The sequence below is a fragment of the Stegastes partitus genome, unplaced genomic scaffold (genome assembly GCF_000690725.1).
Source record: "Stegastes partitus isolate 25-593 unplaced genomic scaffold, Stegastes_partitus-1.0.2 Scaffold1345, whole genome shotgun sequence".
NCBI classification, from domain to species: domain Eukaryota; kingdom Metazoa; phylum Chordata; class Actinopteri; family Pomacentridae; genus Stegastes; species Stegastes partitus.
This window is the reverse complement of record NW_007579076.1, coordinates 31736-44842: the sequence shown is the minus strand read 5'-3', so window position 1 is coordinate 44842 and position 13107 is coordinate 31736. Positions and strand designations below refer to the sequence as shown.

Genomic DNA, 13107 nt, shown 5'->3' with positions numbered 1-13107 from the left:
ATCAAATCAGTCAGCTTTCAGAAAACACTGCTGTACATTAGCACATATTACCCCACTGTTGGATTTGATTGCAGTAAAAGTAAAAGTTTGTTGTGCAGCAAATCTCAATGCAGATTCATTTGGATGAGTTCCACTACAAGTCATCCTGTTACAGAAGAAGAGTCCAACACTTCTCCAGCTAACTTCTCCAGATACCTTATCTCGATGGATGTTTGAAGAGCTATTTTTATTTCTCCTTGAAGCTGGAAAGAAAAGGACTTCTGCAGTTTGAGCCGAGCACCTGTGTTCGGTTACATCCTGACAGTTTTCACTTTCTTGTCTGCAGCGCGCTTCCAAAGTATAAGTGAGTGTATGTGGGAACAGACCTTTGCAGTTTTGTCTGTTGAAGAGCGGCATGTAGACGATCGTGGGCGCCTCCTCTCCTCCCTCGAACACGTAGCAGTCTTTTGGCCACTCTCTGTCCCTCTGGACGATGGTGTCGTTTATCTCTGGGAAAGGCTTCTTCAACTCGGCTGCGTAATCTCTCGCAAGAGTCAGAGTCTGTTCACAAAGCAGAGGGAGAACGTTGCTTCAGACTTCTCAGCCTCCACAGTGTTTGTGCTCTCGGCTTTGTGAGTTCAGTGAAGGGCTGTTGTTACTTTAATTGTCATCCATCACTTGTTTTAAGCTGCACAAGGACAAAACCTCTCTAAGTGCTTCATGGGGGAATTTTAGGTTGTAATTAATGGTTGAAAATTGTCTTATAGATCAGCCATTTGTAAGAATGAAAACAACTTGCTAGAGGTTTGATCATTTATAAAATCTACAAAGCATCTTAATTAATTCCATACTAATTAATGAAATGGTTGTTGCTTTTTCACTGTAAAATGTTTGCTTTTGCTGTACAGATGTAGCTTCTGTTCAGAAGGTATTTGTCAGGGCAGGTTAAAGCCCAACAGGTGTATACCATAAACAAGATCAGAAAATATGTTGCCTTTCTGGTTTTGCACAAAGCTGCAACACCTTTTAAACTGTTGAGTATTAGTTTGACAAAAGTCTATACAAGCCACTCCTATATGGCTTTGGCATGTGAAGGATTAAAGTTAAGACTCATACATAACTACACCTGATGAGCAAACGCACAGTCAGTATGTGCATTTACATACAAACTAACTGGGCAGCTGATCTTCTTTCTACTTTAAACTTGTCTGAAGAGAAATGCAAGTATCAGAAGGTTTGTTTTGCCACAACAGTGCGTGACAAAATTAAAGTGTAACTGAGTCACAAACTGTGTAACATGAGACGTTAGGCTTGGTTGCATCAAATCCAGCCAAAGAAAGAGAAACTTCTTCTTTTACGATTACTTGCGACATAAGTTTGATTTGTCTGGCTTGCGGTCAAAGGCCCCCGTTCACAGGTGCTGTGCTGTTGCAATTATTTATCAGTTACTTTCAGTTGAAGGTTCAGACACATTGAGAAACAAACACACGTCTTACACCACCTCAAACATCTTCCCGCCGCTGTACTCTGGCACAATGATGAGGTCGATGTCTCTCTTGTCGCCCAGGAATGAAGGGTAGCCCACGTTGATGAGCAGTCCGGCGTCTATCAGGTGGAGCTTTTCTTTGTTGTGGAGGCAAGTTGGAATAGAGGGTTCTGCAGGGCAACAGAAATGTAAACATTTTTTAAATTCATAGATTTTTCTTTAATATCCATTTACCTCTGTTACTGCTGCACTTCTTCTTTTTTCCACCAACAAACACATTCCACTATGTGTAATAACCATTACTACCTCATCTTTGTGTATGAAGTCTTCTTAAAAAAAAAAAAACATCTTCTGTATATAATGTTTTTTTTCTCTTGCAATTTTTGCACTGTGTGTTTTCTGTTTTCTGTTTTTCTGTTTTCTGTTTCTTTCCTAAAATTTGCACTCGGTGTTCCCAATTATTCTTGCACTGACTGTACACTTTTTTGGAACTGTTGTAACGGTGAACTTTCCCCACTGTGGGATCAATAAAGTTATCTTTATCTTTGTCTTTATCTTTATGACTTTGTGGATTTACTTAAGATTTTCTCAATGTGTTGCCTTTGCATCCAATGAGAGCAGAAGGTAGCTTAGTCGGCGTAGCGACTGAAAACAAGGGAAAGCCTTTGCAAAGTTCTTCTAACCAACGTTATCCAGCCAGGAGCCAGCTTGGTAACGTGCCTAGCCAGTTTATTTCTGCTAACAAGACCAGGTCCCCGTCTTAAAGATGTGTGGAGTGAACCCAAACTGCAACTTCAATAGTCAGCATGTACAGAATTACTGGTCAGAATTGAGAAAAACTGCTCAAACATTTTGGTGACTGCCCCAAAAATAAGTTTTAAAACACATTTAACTGACAGGTTTTACTTCTACTTTGCATGAGCCCAATTCAGGACATTTGGATCCAATTCCTTGAAATGAGTTGAAGTGGTACGAAAGGCCTAACCACCTAAAAACCATGTGTATAAACATTCTAGACACTCGCCATTCACTTATCTCACAGAATATTCTAATGTACCAAACCACACTGACTCTAAGATGCACATCACCAACGATCAATGAATTCATACATTAAGACACTGCTGAGTTCTTTCCGCGGAGCCTACATAAAAGCTATTTTTATCGATTTCAAACTGTCAGTCAGCCTGGTGAGGACAGTTTGTCCGGCAGACAGCTGGTGCTGTGGACAAGAAATGCCAAACGGATGCCGGAGTTGGTGTGGATTCAAGCAGATTTAACTCTTTAGCAGTGATCTTGTCGTGTCTCATTTTTAATGGTGATTTCCTAATAAGAACAACAAAGTGTTGCACAGTTTATGCAGTGACTTCCTGAAGACGTCATTGTTTGGCAATGACAGTTACTGCGCCTGGTCAAGAGCTGTGTAGTTTTACACATAACATCCTATAAAACCAAAGGGTGTTTAAGGACTTAATTTCTCTGCACTAATTAAACCAACTAGGCACAATCTTAACACCACTGACAGGTCAAGTGAATTCCTGGCATTGGTGTGGACGCTTCTTGACATGTATCACCAAACTAAACATTGTTCCAGACCAAACACTGCCTCAATGGCGTCGACATTATCCTACAGCTGCAGCCTCTCCCAGCAGAACGATGGAAACTGCTCTTGAACGACTCGAGGAACACAACCAAGAGTCTAGGGCAGGGGTGTCGAAGCCTGCAGAAGCCTGATAACGACCCTGATCATTTGAATCAGGTGTGTTGGAAGAGAGAAACATCTAAAACTTGCAGGATTGCGGCCCTCGAGGACCAGAGTTCAACACCCCTGGTCTAGGGTGTTGACCCAGCCTCCAAATTCTCCAGATCTCAAACTAATCAGGCAACCATGGCCCGATCCATGGGGGTCCCACCCCGCAAACCACAGGATCAAAGGATTAACTGCTAACATCCTTGGACCAGACCCCAGAGCTGTTCTGGTGGCCCAAGGGGGACTTGCGCAACATTAGATCAGTGATAACGCAGTACAAATAGAGGTGTTTAGGTGGATTTTGTTATCTTACAGAGACTGGTTACATCTTTGCGCTAAACTAGGCTAAGTTATATATTCATTCACAGTTAGATCAATCTCAACGTCCAGTCCTTGACAAGACAGCTCAGATGCACTTTTCAGAATATCAAAATGTTGCTTTAAAACAAAAAAAATATTGATTATAGCAGATTTAAAGACACAAAACACTGAGTTTTTGTGCCACAGTTGAATCTGATTGTTGTGTCTTCTCACCTTCGTATTTATAGAGGAAGTTCCTGGTTGTTCCCCACTCCCACTGAGCAATCAGGGGAATGACTTCTTTTATCAGGGCACTCACTGTGGGAAACACATTTAAAAGAAATACATAAAATATGTGAGTTGCTCAACAACGCTGAGTAGTTTGGCTGTTTATCCGTCATGTCGTCCTCTGACCTTGTCTTTTGAAAGGTCCGTCCAGAAGAGCCAGGCTCCAGTTCTGTACTGCCGAATGCATCTCCAGTTGCAGCTGCTTAAAAACATCCTTCCTTTCCTCTGAACTCCTCGAACGCAACAGCGTGGACTGATTATAATTTACCATGTCTGGAAAAGATAGCAATCTAATGGGCACAGTGGCATTTTCAATCAGACATTTGCTGCATCATTACTGCATCACAGACCAAAGAAAAGTTGAATTGGGGAAGAGAGCTGAAACAATGACGGCATTACTTTCCGACTATCAGTAGTTGCAATCTCATGAATTCGCTTTTAGCTACAAAAGCCATGAGATTAAATGTATTTGGAGCAGGATGATCACTCTCAACACGCCTACCCTTTAGTATTTTCTGCAGGTTGTCCAGGTCAGTGTGAGCAAGGGGATCTTTAACGGTGCCTCTGGTCAGGAATGTCAGTTTATTGAGGACGTTGTACACAAGCAGGTACTCCTGAGCAGCATCGTCTATAAAGTCTGACACACACACAAAAAGTGTTTAAAATAAAACATCTGACACTCAGCCAGCAGATACGAATTTCAATCTGTGATTACCAGTCAGCCAGGCAGGCATGACATCTCTGGCAGTGTCCTCATCAGCCAACGCAGATCCTAAAACACCTGCCCAACAAAAAGAAAAAAGAGAGTTCATATGAATGTATGACAAACAATCCTATCGATTCATGTTTAAGCCTCCACACTGGTAACACCTGTGATGTTTTCAGGTTTTCCTTCTGTTGTAGGTTTTCCAACATTCACTTGAACTCGACGATCTGATTAGATTTTGGTCGACAAAGGTCACAGTGACCTGATTAAAAACATTTTAAGTCCAAGTTTTTGTGTACTTATGATGTTTTTACATAAAAATTATGAATTTGTGATGTTTTTATTCCGACAGGTCGACTCAAAACACTTTTCTGACCATTATTTGTGCTGCAACTCAGGAAAAGAAGAAGAGATTGTGACCATAATTCCCATTTGGATAATCTGGGGCGCTCACCTAAAAAGTTTTCATTAAACACACTGCATAATCTGGACAAACATGAATCCACCTTAAACAAACAAGGCCGTGATTCTCGTGGCCTAAAATGCACTTGATGGATCCTTAAAGGTCAATGAAACTTGTTTTTTTCCAGTCAGCCCATTATAGTGGTTTTGTATTGTTTTACGTTAGAGGAGTCTATAGTTTCATTCTTCTTAGGGATCATCTGAGCAATTTAAAGAAGGTGAGGGACATTTATGAGTGGTGATGTCGTGGACTGAGCAATACCTAATTAGTGGGCTGTTCTGTAATAATTACTTGAATCACTTGAATGAAATGTCACCTGCACATGACTCACAGGAATTGTTATGCCTTTGTTAATTACACTATTATAATTATAGGATAGTTTTTTTTAAACCGATGAGCCAAACGAGACTGGACATGTTTAGAAAGCTGCGAGGAAGCTCAGCAGCAAATCTCTGTGGGCTCATTAATGCAGGAACATATATATAGATTTGATTAATACAACAAAAAGAAGAGCTGGTGCAGCTTCATCGTTGCATCTTCCCTTTATCCTTTCATTTATAGCATGTTTTGGTAGTTATTCATTTGTGCTTATCGGTGCACTATCTGTAATTTACCGAGCACAGCATCTGTAGATCGTGCTGATTAGATCTTCTACGAATTCAGATGGTTTTCCTTTTATCATGCAACTGATTTTTTTTATTATTATTATTATTATATAAAGGGCCTCATAAATACTTAAACATCTTCTAAATAAAAGCTGTTGCTCAGCTACTAATTAAAGCCATGCCTTTCAGATCTTTGGTTATCGCACATCAAAGCTGCTTTTCGATGCTTCGGTCACGTCAGCCTGTAAACACACACCTTGCAGTTTGACCATGTCCATCTCCGGCTTCTTCTCCAGCAGCTTCCCGCTCTGGAATATGCTGCCCAGGAGAGACGTTTCAACAAAGACACCCAGCTCAGTGAATCCGGCCTCATGAGGGGTCACCTCGAACCATTTCCCTGAGCGACAAGACACCTCATGTACATCAATAAGTCACTGGGGAGGGGGATAGTGTGATAATCGTATAAGCATGTGTGTACCTTCTGTAGGCCCATTGGAGAAGCAGTGCTTCTCTATGGCACAGTAGACGGGGTAAGGGTTGGTGGCGTTCCTGTCGGCCTCATCTGAGAGACGTCGCAGGTCCATCTGGTGAAACACAGACAGTGAGTGTGCAGCAAATTCAAACGAGAAAGACGAGAAGCAGCGGTAGGTTTGTGTTCCCCCTGGTACCTGTTTCATGATGCCAGCAGAGGTTAAGACCGCCCAGACATCCGTGAGAGAGAAGTACTCCTCTTTTGCCCTGGCGCTCAACCAGGCCAGAGCCTCCTCCAGCTCGACGCCATCACCCGACAGCTTGGAAACCGCTTCGTCCACGTTGGAGCTCCACTGTGGGTCACTGTACACGTTGGCCATGGACCTACCAGAGGGAAGAGGAGGACAGGCTGTGGATTTTCCATTTTGTCACTAATTCTGGGGCAAGTACCAAGTCCTATATGTTTAAAAGTATCCCAATAAAACTAAAGTGCAGGTTTCATTGACTGAGTCACCTGACACCTGATTGCAAGTCTCAACCTGCCAAAAAAAACAACATTCTAAACATTCCATCATGATTGCAATGATTTTACCCACACAGGCTCCCATGGCTCTAGAAATAGAGACACTGTGTTAGGTGATAGGTAAGTTACTGTAAATTATTTTAGGTCCATGTACCTTAACATTGTAAGCTTTCCAACAAGAGTTAACTGTACTTTATTTCTACTGAATTCAATACAACCTGTTGTCAACTTTACATTTGTATTTTAATTATGAAAAGAACCAACAATAACTCACTTTAACATGTATTAAAAACACACAGCAGGTTTCCACCATGTCTGTTTTCTCAAACTACAAAGTCTCTGGGGAGTTTGAACTCTCTTTAGCAATGCATCCTGGGAAATGTGCTAATATGCTTGTTTTGTTTCTTATGAGCTTATTTTAATGAATTGAAAGAACTCAATTCATTCATTCAAGTCATTTTAGTGTTTAAGAACTCATGTTTTTAAGTTCTGAACTGGTCTAAAAGTTAAAAATCAGACATTTAAAAGTTCAGTTAGCATGAAATTAGCCAGCCTAACATATTTACGTTTAGCAAACTAGAAAAGATGAGTTGATTTTTTCTTTTATAACATTTTATAGTGCATGTAAATTCTGTTTGGTGCTAATTATCAAATGTTAGCTAAACCACAATAAGATGGTGAACATCATAAACACCTAATGTTGTAAGCGGTGTATAGAAAATGGATGGATGGATGGATGGATAAAACTAAAACCAAGCATTAGCAGCTCCACTGTGTTTTTCTAGTCGCATACTGCTTTCAAAATATAGACTGAAATTGAAAAAAAAGGCTAAAAAGACAGCAAAAAGCATTAGCCTTGCAAGCTAATCTTTAGCAACATATCAGCAGACTAGCATTAGCGTCAAGTTGAATCTAGCTCTAGTTATCCCACATCTTCCTAAAGCTCAGATAAAGTCTTAATGGCAAACTGAAGAGACTGTTTTTGCCGCCCAGAAATACCTGAATATGTCACTCTGAGTAAATTAAAACTCAAGTTATTCTGAGCTAAATGCAAGAACCATAAAGCTATAGTGGGTGAAGAACCTGTCATGCAAAAATTGGAACAGGCTCAATGGTTCTGATAACAAATGACCAAGTTGATCTTCATTAATGAAAGGACGAAGCTTGTTATTTAGACAAAGAAATGAAATGTGGTGGACCAGAGGCTGGCCAGTCAACGCTGCCACTGTGAGCATGTTGTCCTTTAACTTCGCACAGGAGCCAACATGGCTTCCTCCTGTGACTGCTGTTACCATGTTGAGCCAGAAACCGACGCCAGGTACAGCAGGGTGTCCAGCAGATTGTCCTTTTCCATCTGACTGAGGGAGCCCACCAGACCCACTGCCGCCCTCTGACCTCCGCCCGACGCCAGCAGGGCGATGTGGGGAACCGTGTCCTGGATGGAAAGAACCAGTTGTTAGGATATTTATTTCTTAATTTAAAAATCTACATCAACCCTATTCAGGACTTTTGGAGTCTTCTGGCCGTTTGGTTTAGGTGACAGGTATTGTTTTTCTATTTTTGAGGGACATTTTTCATGCATTTGGAACCAAAAATGCTTATCAACTTATCAGAAAACTTATTGAACATAACATAAAAGTCTATACCAACACATATTGTGCACACATTCTTTCTATGTATGGCAACATGAAAGTCCTGAACAGGATTAAACTCTCTCAGCCAGGCAATGATAGATTGTGAAACATGAGCTCATTGCCCTTAAGCAAGAAGGTAGGAAAAGCTTACTTAATCCACCTACCAGCACTTCACAGAGTGTATCTGAGCTTCAGTTGAAGCAAAGCTCCGTTTAGAATGAATCTTATTATTGGAAATTTTAGTTTTGTGGAGTCAATCATCTTGAAATTAAACCTTGTCCCTTTAAATTGGTATTATAATTTCAGCAAAAGCACAAAAAGAATTTAAAAAATGTTCTGCTTCCCACACTTCCTGCATTTACTTGGATTAAAGAGTGAAGAAAAGGAAAGAACAGTCAGTCTAATGTCAGAATGTACATTTTACTTTTGGGTAAAACAAAGATTTAAGTTAAAATTGGAAGCTTTAAGTTCCTTAAAATTCAATTGCAGCAATGCAAACTTGAGAGGAATCAAACGTATAACTCAAAAAAATAGCATTAATATTCCTCGCCAACTTAATTTAGATCGTTCAAGTTTGTGTTACAAATTAAAGCAATTCATTAAAGCTGAATGAAAGACAAACTACGTTGCTGTTTTTGGAGGGAAATTTTAAAGCTGAACACTAATAATATGCTTTTGTTATGAACTGAAATGACCCTGTCCTCCAATAAAAACTAAATAACTCTGCTTACCATGAGCCATCATTATGTGTTTTGGCAGCAGGTTGTTGTCTACGACTCTTAATTATGAAATACTTTGTGAACAAACATCTGCTGAACTGATGACACTCCCTTTAACCTCGGGTGCACTTTGCTTTTAGCGCTATATAGCAAATGTTAGCACTGTGATGCATCGGTACAGCCCGCAAGAATCAATAACAAGGACGTGGACTTTGTTTTTTTTTTTTATTAAAAATGTGCTTTTGGCTCCATGGCTGTAGGCTACGAACCAGGCAAAGCAAAGTTATTAATGAAGCACATTTAAAACAGATGTTGAGCTTCAGTGTTTTCCAATAGAGAAATAAGATCTGAATTTAATCAACAAGTTTAAATACTAAGGTTAAGACCCGAGATAGTACACGTTTATCTGACTAAATTAAATATTGACTCACCTCAGATTACCCAAGTGTTGCTCATGTTATCAGACAGGAAGCAACAAAATGATGTGCAATATGTCAAGAGAGGATAAAACTGGCAAAAAAAATAGACTTAAAAAGGAAAACCGGTGCAACAGGATTATAGATCTGTTTTTAACAAACAAATATGAAATGAATTTGAAATGTTAAGACCATTAAAAGCAGGCAAAGGCCACTGAAATGTCTTTGAGTAAAAATAACAATACAGGGAAACATTTAATTAAAAAAGGAAGGCTGTTCCAAATATATTAATTTACCTGATTTTTTTTTTTAAAAAGATGAAGGCCCCAGATTTCTATGTATTGATTGACATATGGGTGTTTTTTTTGTGAATCTACCAATAAAATGGGTCACATATGCTAATAAATTGCATCTTTAGCTATCGTAGATGTCTTTTAAAGTCGTCACAAGCTTCACAAATTTTATTGGGATCACATGGTACTGAGCTAAAAACGTCGATACAAGTTCAGTGGCCATTTTTAAATGTGTTTTGTGTTAATAGAATAATATCATACACTGATTAATGCACCATGTAGAACACCAGCGTTTCACATATCTGCCCAAGAATGACTACAGTCATGACTCAATAATCCGACACTAAACCTTCTTTTATGTCGGATAGCAAGGCTGTCGGATTGTCAAGATGGAGGTCGAGATAGAAGGAGGGCTTGATGCTGGAAGGCTCATTTGTTATTAATATTAATTGTTTATAGTTGTTATAATAACTATTGATAGAACACTACGCATCGCTGGATTTCACTCCTAATTGACGGTGCGACTGTGCACGTTCCGGCCACTTCCACCCCATCGGAGTGCACCTCTGGGGTGGAAGTGGCCGGAACTCACAGGCAGTATTTGGCTGCTGATGCCAGTTTAGTTAGCGGACACAGTTCTGTTTCCACCATCGGCGGCGGATACACTCCACCGTTACCATCCATGTTTACTTCCATAAACACTGAGCACGCTCGCTGCGTGTGACGTCGTCGTGTCTTCTTCTGCACATGCCGGACACTTTTGGGTCGTATGAAGTTCACACAGCAGATCACATACAAGTCGCATTGAACTGGAAACGTGAAGGAACTCGCAAAAAAATCTGATTTTACAAAAATATCCGAATTGAGCATTAAGTCCTGCAGTGTGAAGGTAGCCAATCTGTGGGATTGTTCAGTCAGATAATTACACCGTTATCCTTATTTGTGACATAAAATGTCATGTCGGAGTCAGAATCCAAGGCTGTCGGTATGTTAAGGTATGTTTAATGGGTTCATTTTTCCTAAAAACCTGTCGGATAGAAGGTTTTCGGATTGTTAAGGGTCGGATTATCGAGTCACGACTGTACTTTGTCAAAACCTGCAGTACTGCTACACCTCGGTTGTTTGTCCCATTCAAGCTGCGTTGTAAAGTTAAGCTTGGAGTTTAGACTTACAACTATTTTAATGTTTACTGTCAAGAAGCCACACGTAGAAAAAAGACGAGCAGGAAAACAAACACAAATGAAGCTCGTAACCCATGAAGGACGCAGGCATCGGTGCTTTCTTTGAAGACAGGAAGAAGAAAGAAGAAGTCGCTCTTTTCTTACTTCAGTACAGTTGATTCCCAAACTGTTGAGGGACTCCAGAACTATTTGTTTCCTCTTGCAGACATACTCCCGCTCACCGTCGCACAGCGTCTGGGACTGACGGATGGGTTTCTGCAAAGGATCAAGGACGGAAGAACATTCGTTTCATCTCCGAGGTGAATCTGACTCACATACATATTGTTTATTCGAAAGAATGCTCCCAGATATTCCTGCGAAATAATATATGTTCTGTTTACCAGTGCACTTTTTCAATATTTTCCCCAATAGGAGGGATGATTACCTTTACTTTTCCTGCTTGCTGTCGGCATGCAGCTCGACGCCACAGCCAGCTGACAATTTAGTGTTTGAGGAGTAATGTAATGAACAACTACGGCGTCACATTTTGTTTACGGTCGAGATGTAAAATGACAGATACATTAAACTTTGATACACAATTTCAGCCTCATTTATGAAGATTTCTTCTCAGAATACGTATGCTGGTTGAATAACGTATTTGTTTCGGTGGAACAGACCAAAATAAAGGTAATGACATTGCTTTCTGTATAATAGAGGAAGAATCTGTCTCTGACTTGTTCAGTACTTTTAGAGAAACCACAGCACAAATAAAATGTAGGTTTTTTAAAATCAAATTCACACCTTCAACATTTTACTGAAGTAAAACAGGGAAAGCATGAGCGTCAAAATAAAAGCAGATGAAGGTATCGAAAGAAACATTTCAAAATAAAGTGTGACATTATTTGATAAGTTTTGAATATCATCACGGTGTGCATCCTGTTAATGGTGCAGCTGGTAAAGGTGGAACTAGTTTTAAAATTATTATACATTATTTCTATTTCTCATATATCCACAGTGTTCTTACCTCAACAGTCCAATACAACAAACTGTATATGCTTCCTACTGGCTCCTTTTGTACATATATATTCTTATTTGTCTTTTTTATACTTGTATTTTTGCACCACTGGAGTTGTCTTTTCCGAATCAGAATCAGATTTATTGCCAGGTGTAGTTCACACAATACGAGGAATTGGTGCAACAATAAATATAGAGTAAAATAGAGTAACAAAAAATAAAAGTAACTGTAATCGTGCAGCGAATCAAAGTTACATTTAAATAAGAATGTTTGATTCTTTGCACTTTTACAGTTTTTGTTTCGTAGTGCTCTGATGACAATAAAAAGCCTTCTATTATATTCTAAAAAAAGAGAACTACACTGCTGGGAAGTTTATCAACTTCATTTTCATTCAGTTTTCTGAATCTGCAACAAAACCAAAGCTGTCTAATCAATGTCGAGTCCAAAGTCCAATGAAATGAAGCAAGAAGTCCTATAAACCATGTTTTAAAGTAAAGTAACTTCAAAACAAACACAACATGTGAATCTTTACTACAGCCGTGCGACAAGTTTAAGATCTAAATCTCTGCGTGTCTCACCTCAGTTGCATTCCTCTGCATGTTGTCAACATCTTCTGCCAGACCTGCCTGAATGAGAAGCCAAGCCGCTGAAACCAGGAAACTTATCGTTCCTGTCTTCATCTTGGGGTGTGGACACAATCTTTGTTAATCAAGAAACGCCTCAGGTGATTCAAAGCTGCTGTGGAAGTTGTTCTGCTTCTCTGGAGTTACACTTGCATGAACAGAGGTTTCACCAGAAATCAAATTTATCAGATGCAGCCCACGCATGCTGGCTTATTGATTTCTCCCACGTGTTGGCTTTCTACTACGTATCAGATGTCAAATTCAAACCAGATTTGAAAAGCAAGGGGGGATTTAAGGGAGTGCAGCCCCAGTGATCCCAACCTGTTTACTTAATAGAACTGAAGTTTAAAGCTGCTTTAAGTCCATTTCTGGTTGTTGATTAAACCGCTGGAACTGAATCTGTGTAAAAAGTTCATGTTTAAAAAGTTTTATTGTATGAAAATTATTTCTTACTGAACTCTACACTTTGGCCTTTTGTTTTTTTTTATATGAAATCCCCCGCCTCTTTCTCCACCAGCTCAAGTGCATCATCGCTTAACTCAACAAACCTCATCTATGTTGCAACTGCTGAGTGATTCAACCACACACATCTGACCCGGAAACCAGCTCTGAAGATGATAAAGGAGATGGAAAATTCCACCCGGTGACCTGACAGGTTCCCTGATGTTTGTTTCATATA

General features: G+C 39.8%; 1 protein-coding gene across 1 annotated transcript in view; it reads right to left on the bottom strand.

Annotated features, from left to right (window-relative positions):
• The window catches only part of LOC103369885 (cytosolic phospholipase A2 gamma), a 17377-nt gene extending 4792 nt beyond the window's left edge, over window positions 1-12585 (bottom strand). The window contains exons 1-12 of the mRNA XM_008298724.1: window positions 12384-12585; window positions 10956-11066; window positions 7861-8003; window positions 6243-6429; window positions 6053-6158; window positions 5831-5971; window positions 4516-4581; window positions 4303-4437; window positions 3927-4073; window positions 3747-3830; window positions 1481-1635; window positions 366-540 (exon numbers count right to left, since the gene is read on the bottom strand). Of these exons, the coding sequence (XP_008296946.1) occupies window positions 366-540; window positions 1481-1635; window positions 3747-3830; window positions 3927-4073; window positions 4303-4437; window positions 4516-4581; window positions 5831-5971; window positions 6053-6158; window positions 6243-6429; window positions 7861-8003; window positions 10956-11066; window positions 12384-12485 (1552 nt within the window). The 5' untranslated portion in view covers window positions 12486-12585. The remainder of the gene's footprint in view (window positions 1-365; window positions 541-1480; window positions 1636-3746; window positions 3831-3926; window positions 4074-4302; window positions 4438-4515; window positions 4582-5830; window positions 5972-6052; window positions 6159-6242; window positions 6430-7860; window positions 8004-10955; window positions 11067-12383) is intronic.
• Between the last annotated feature and the right edge of the window lie 522 nt (window positions 12586-13107).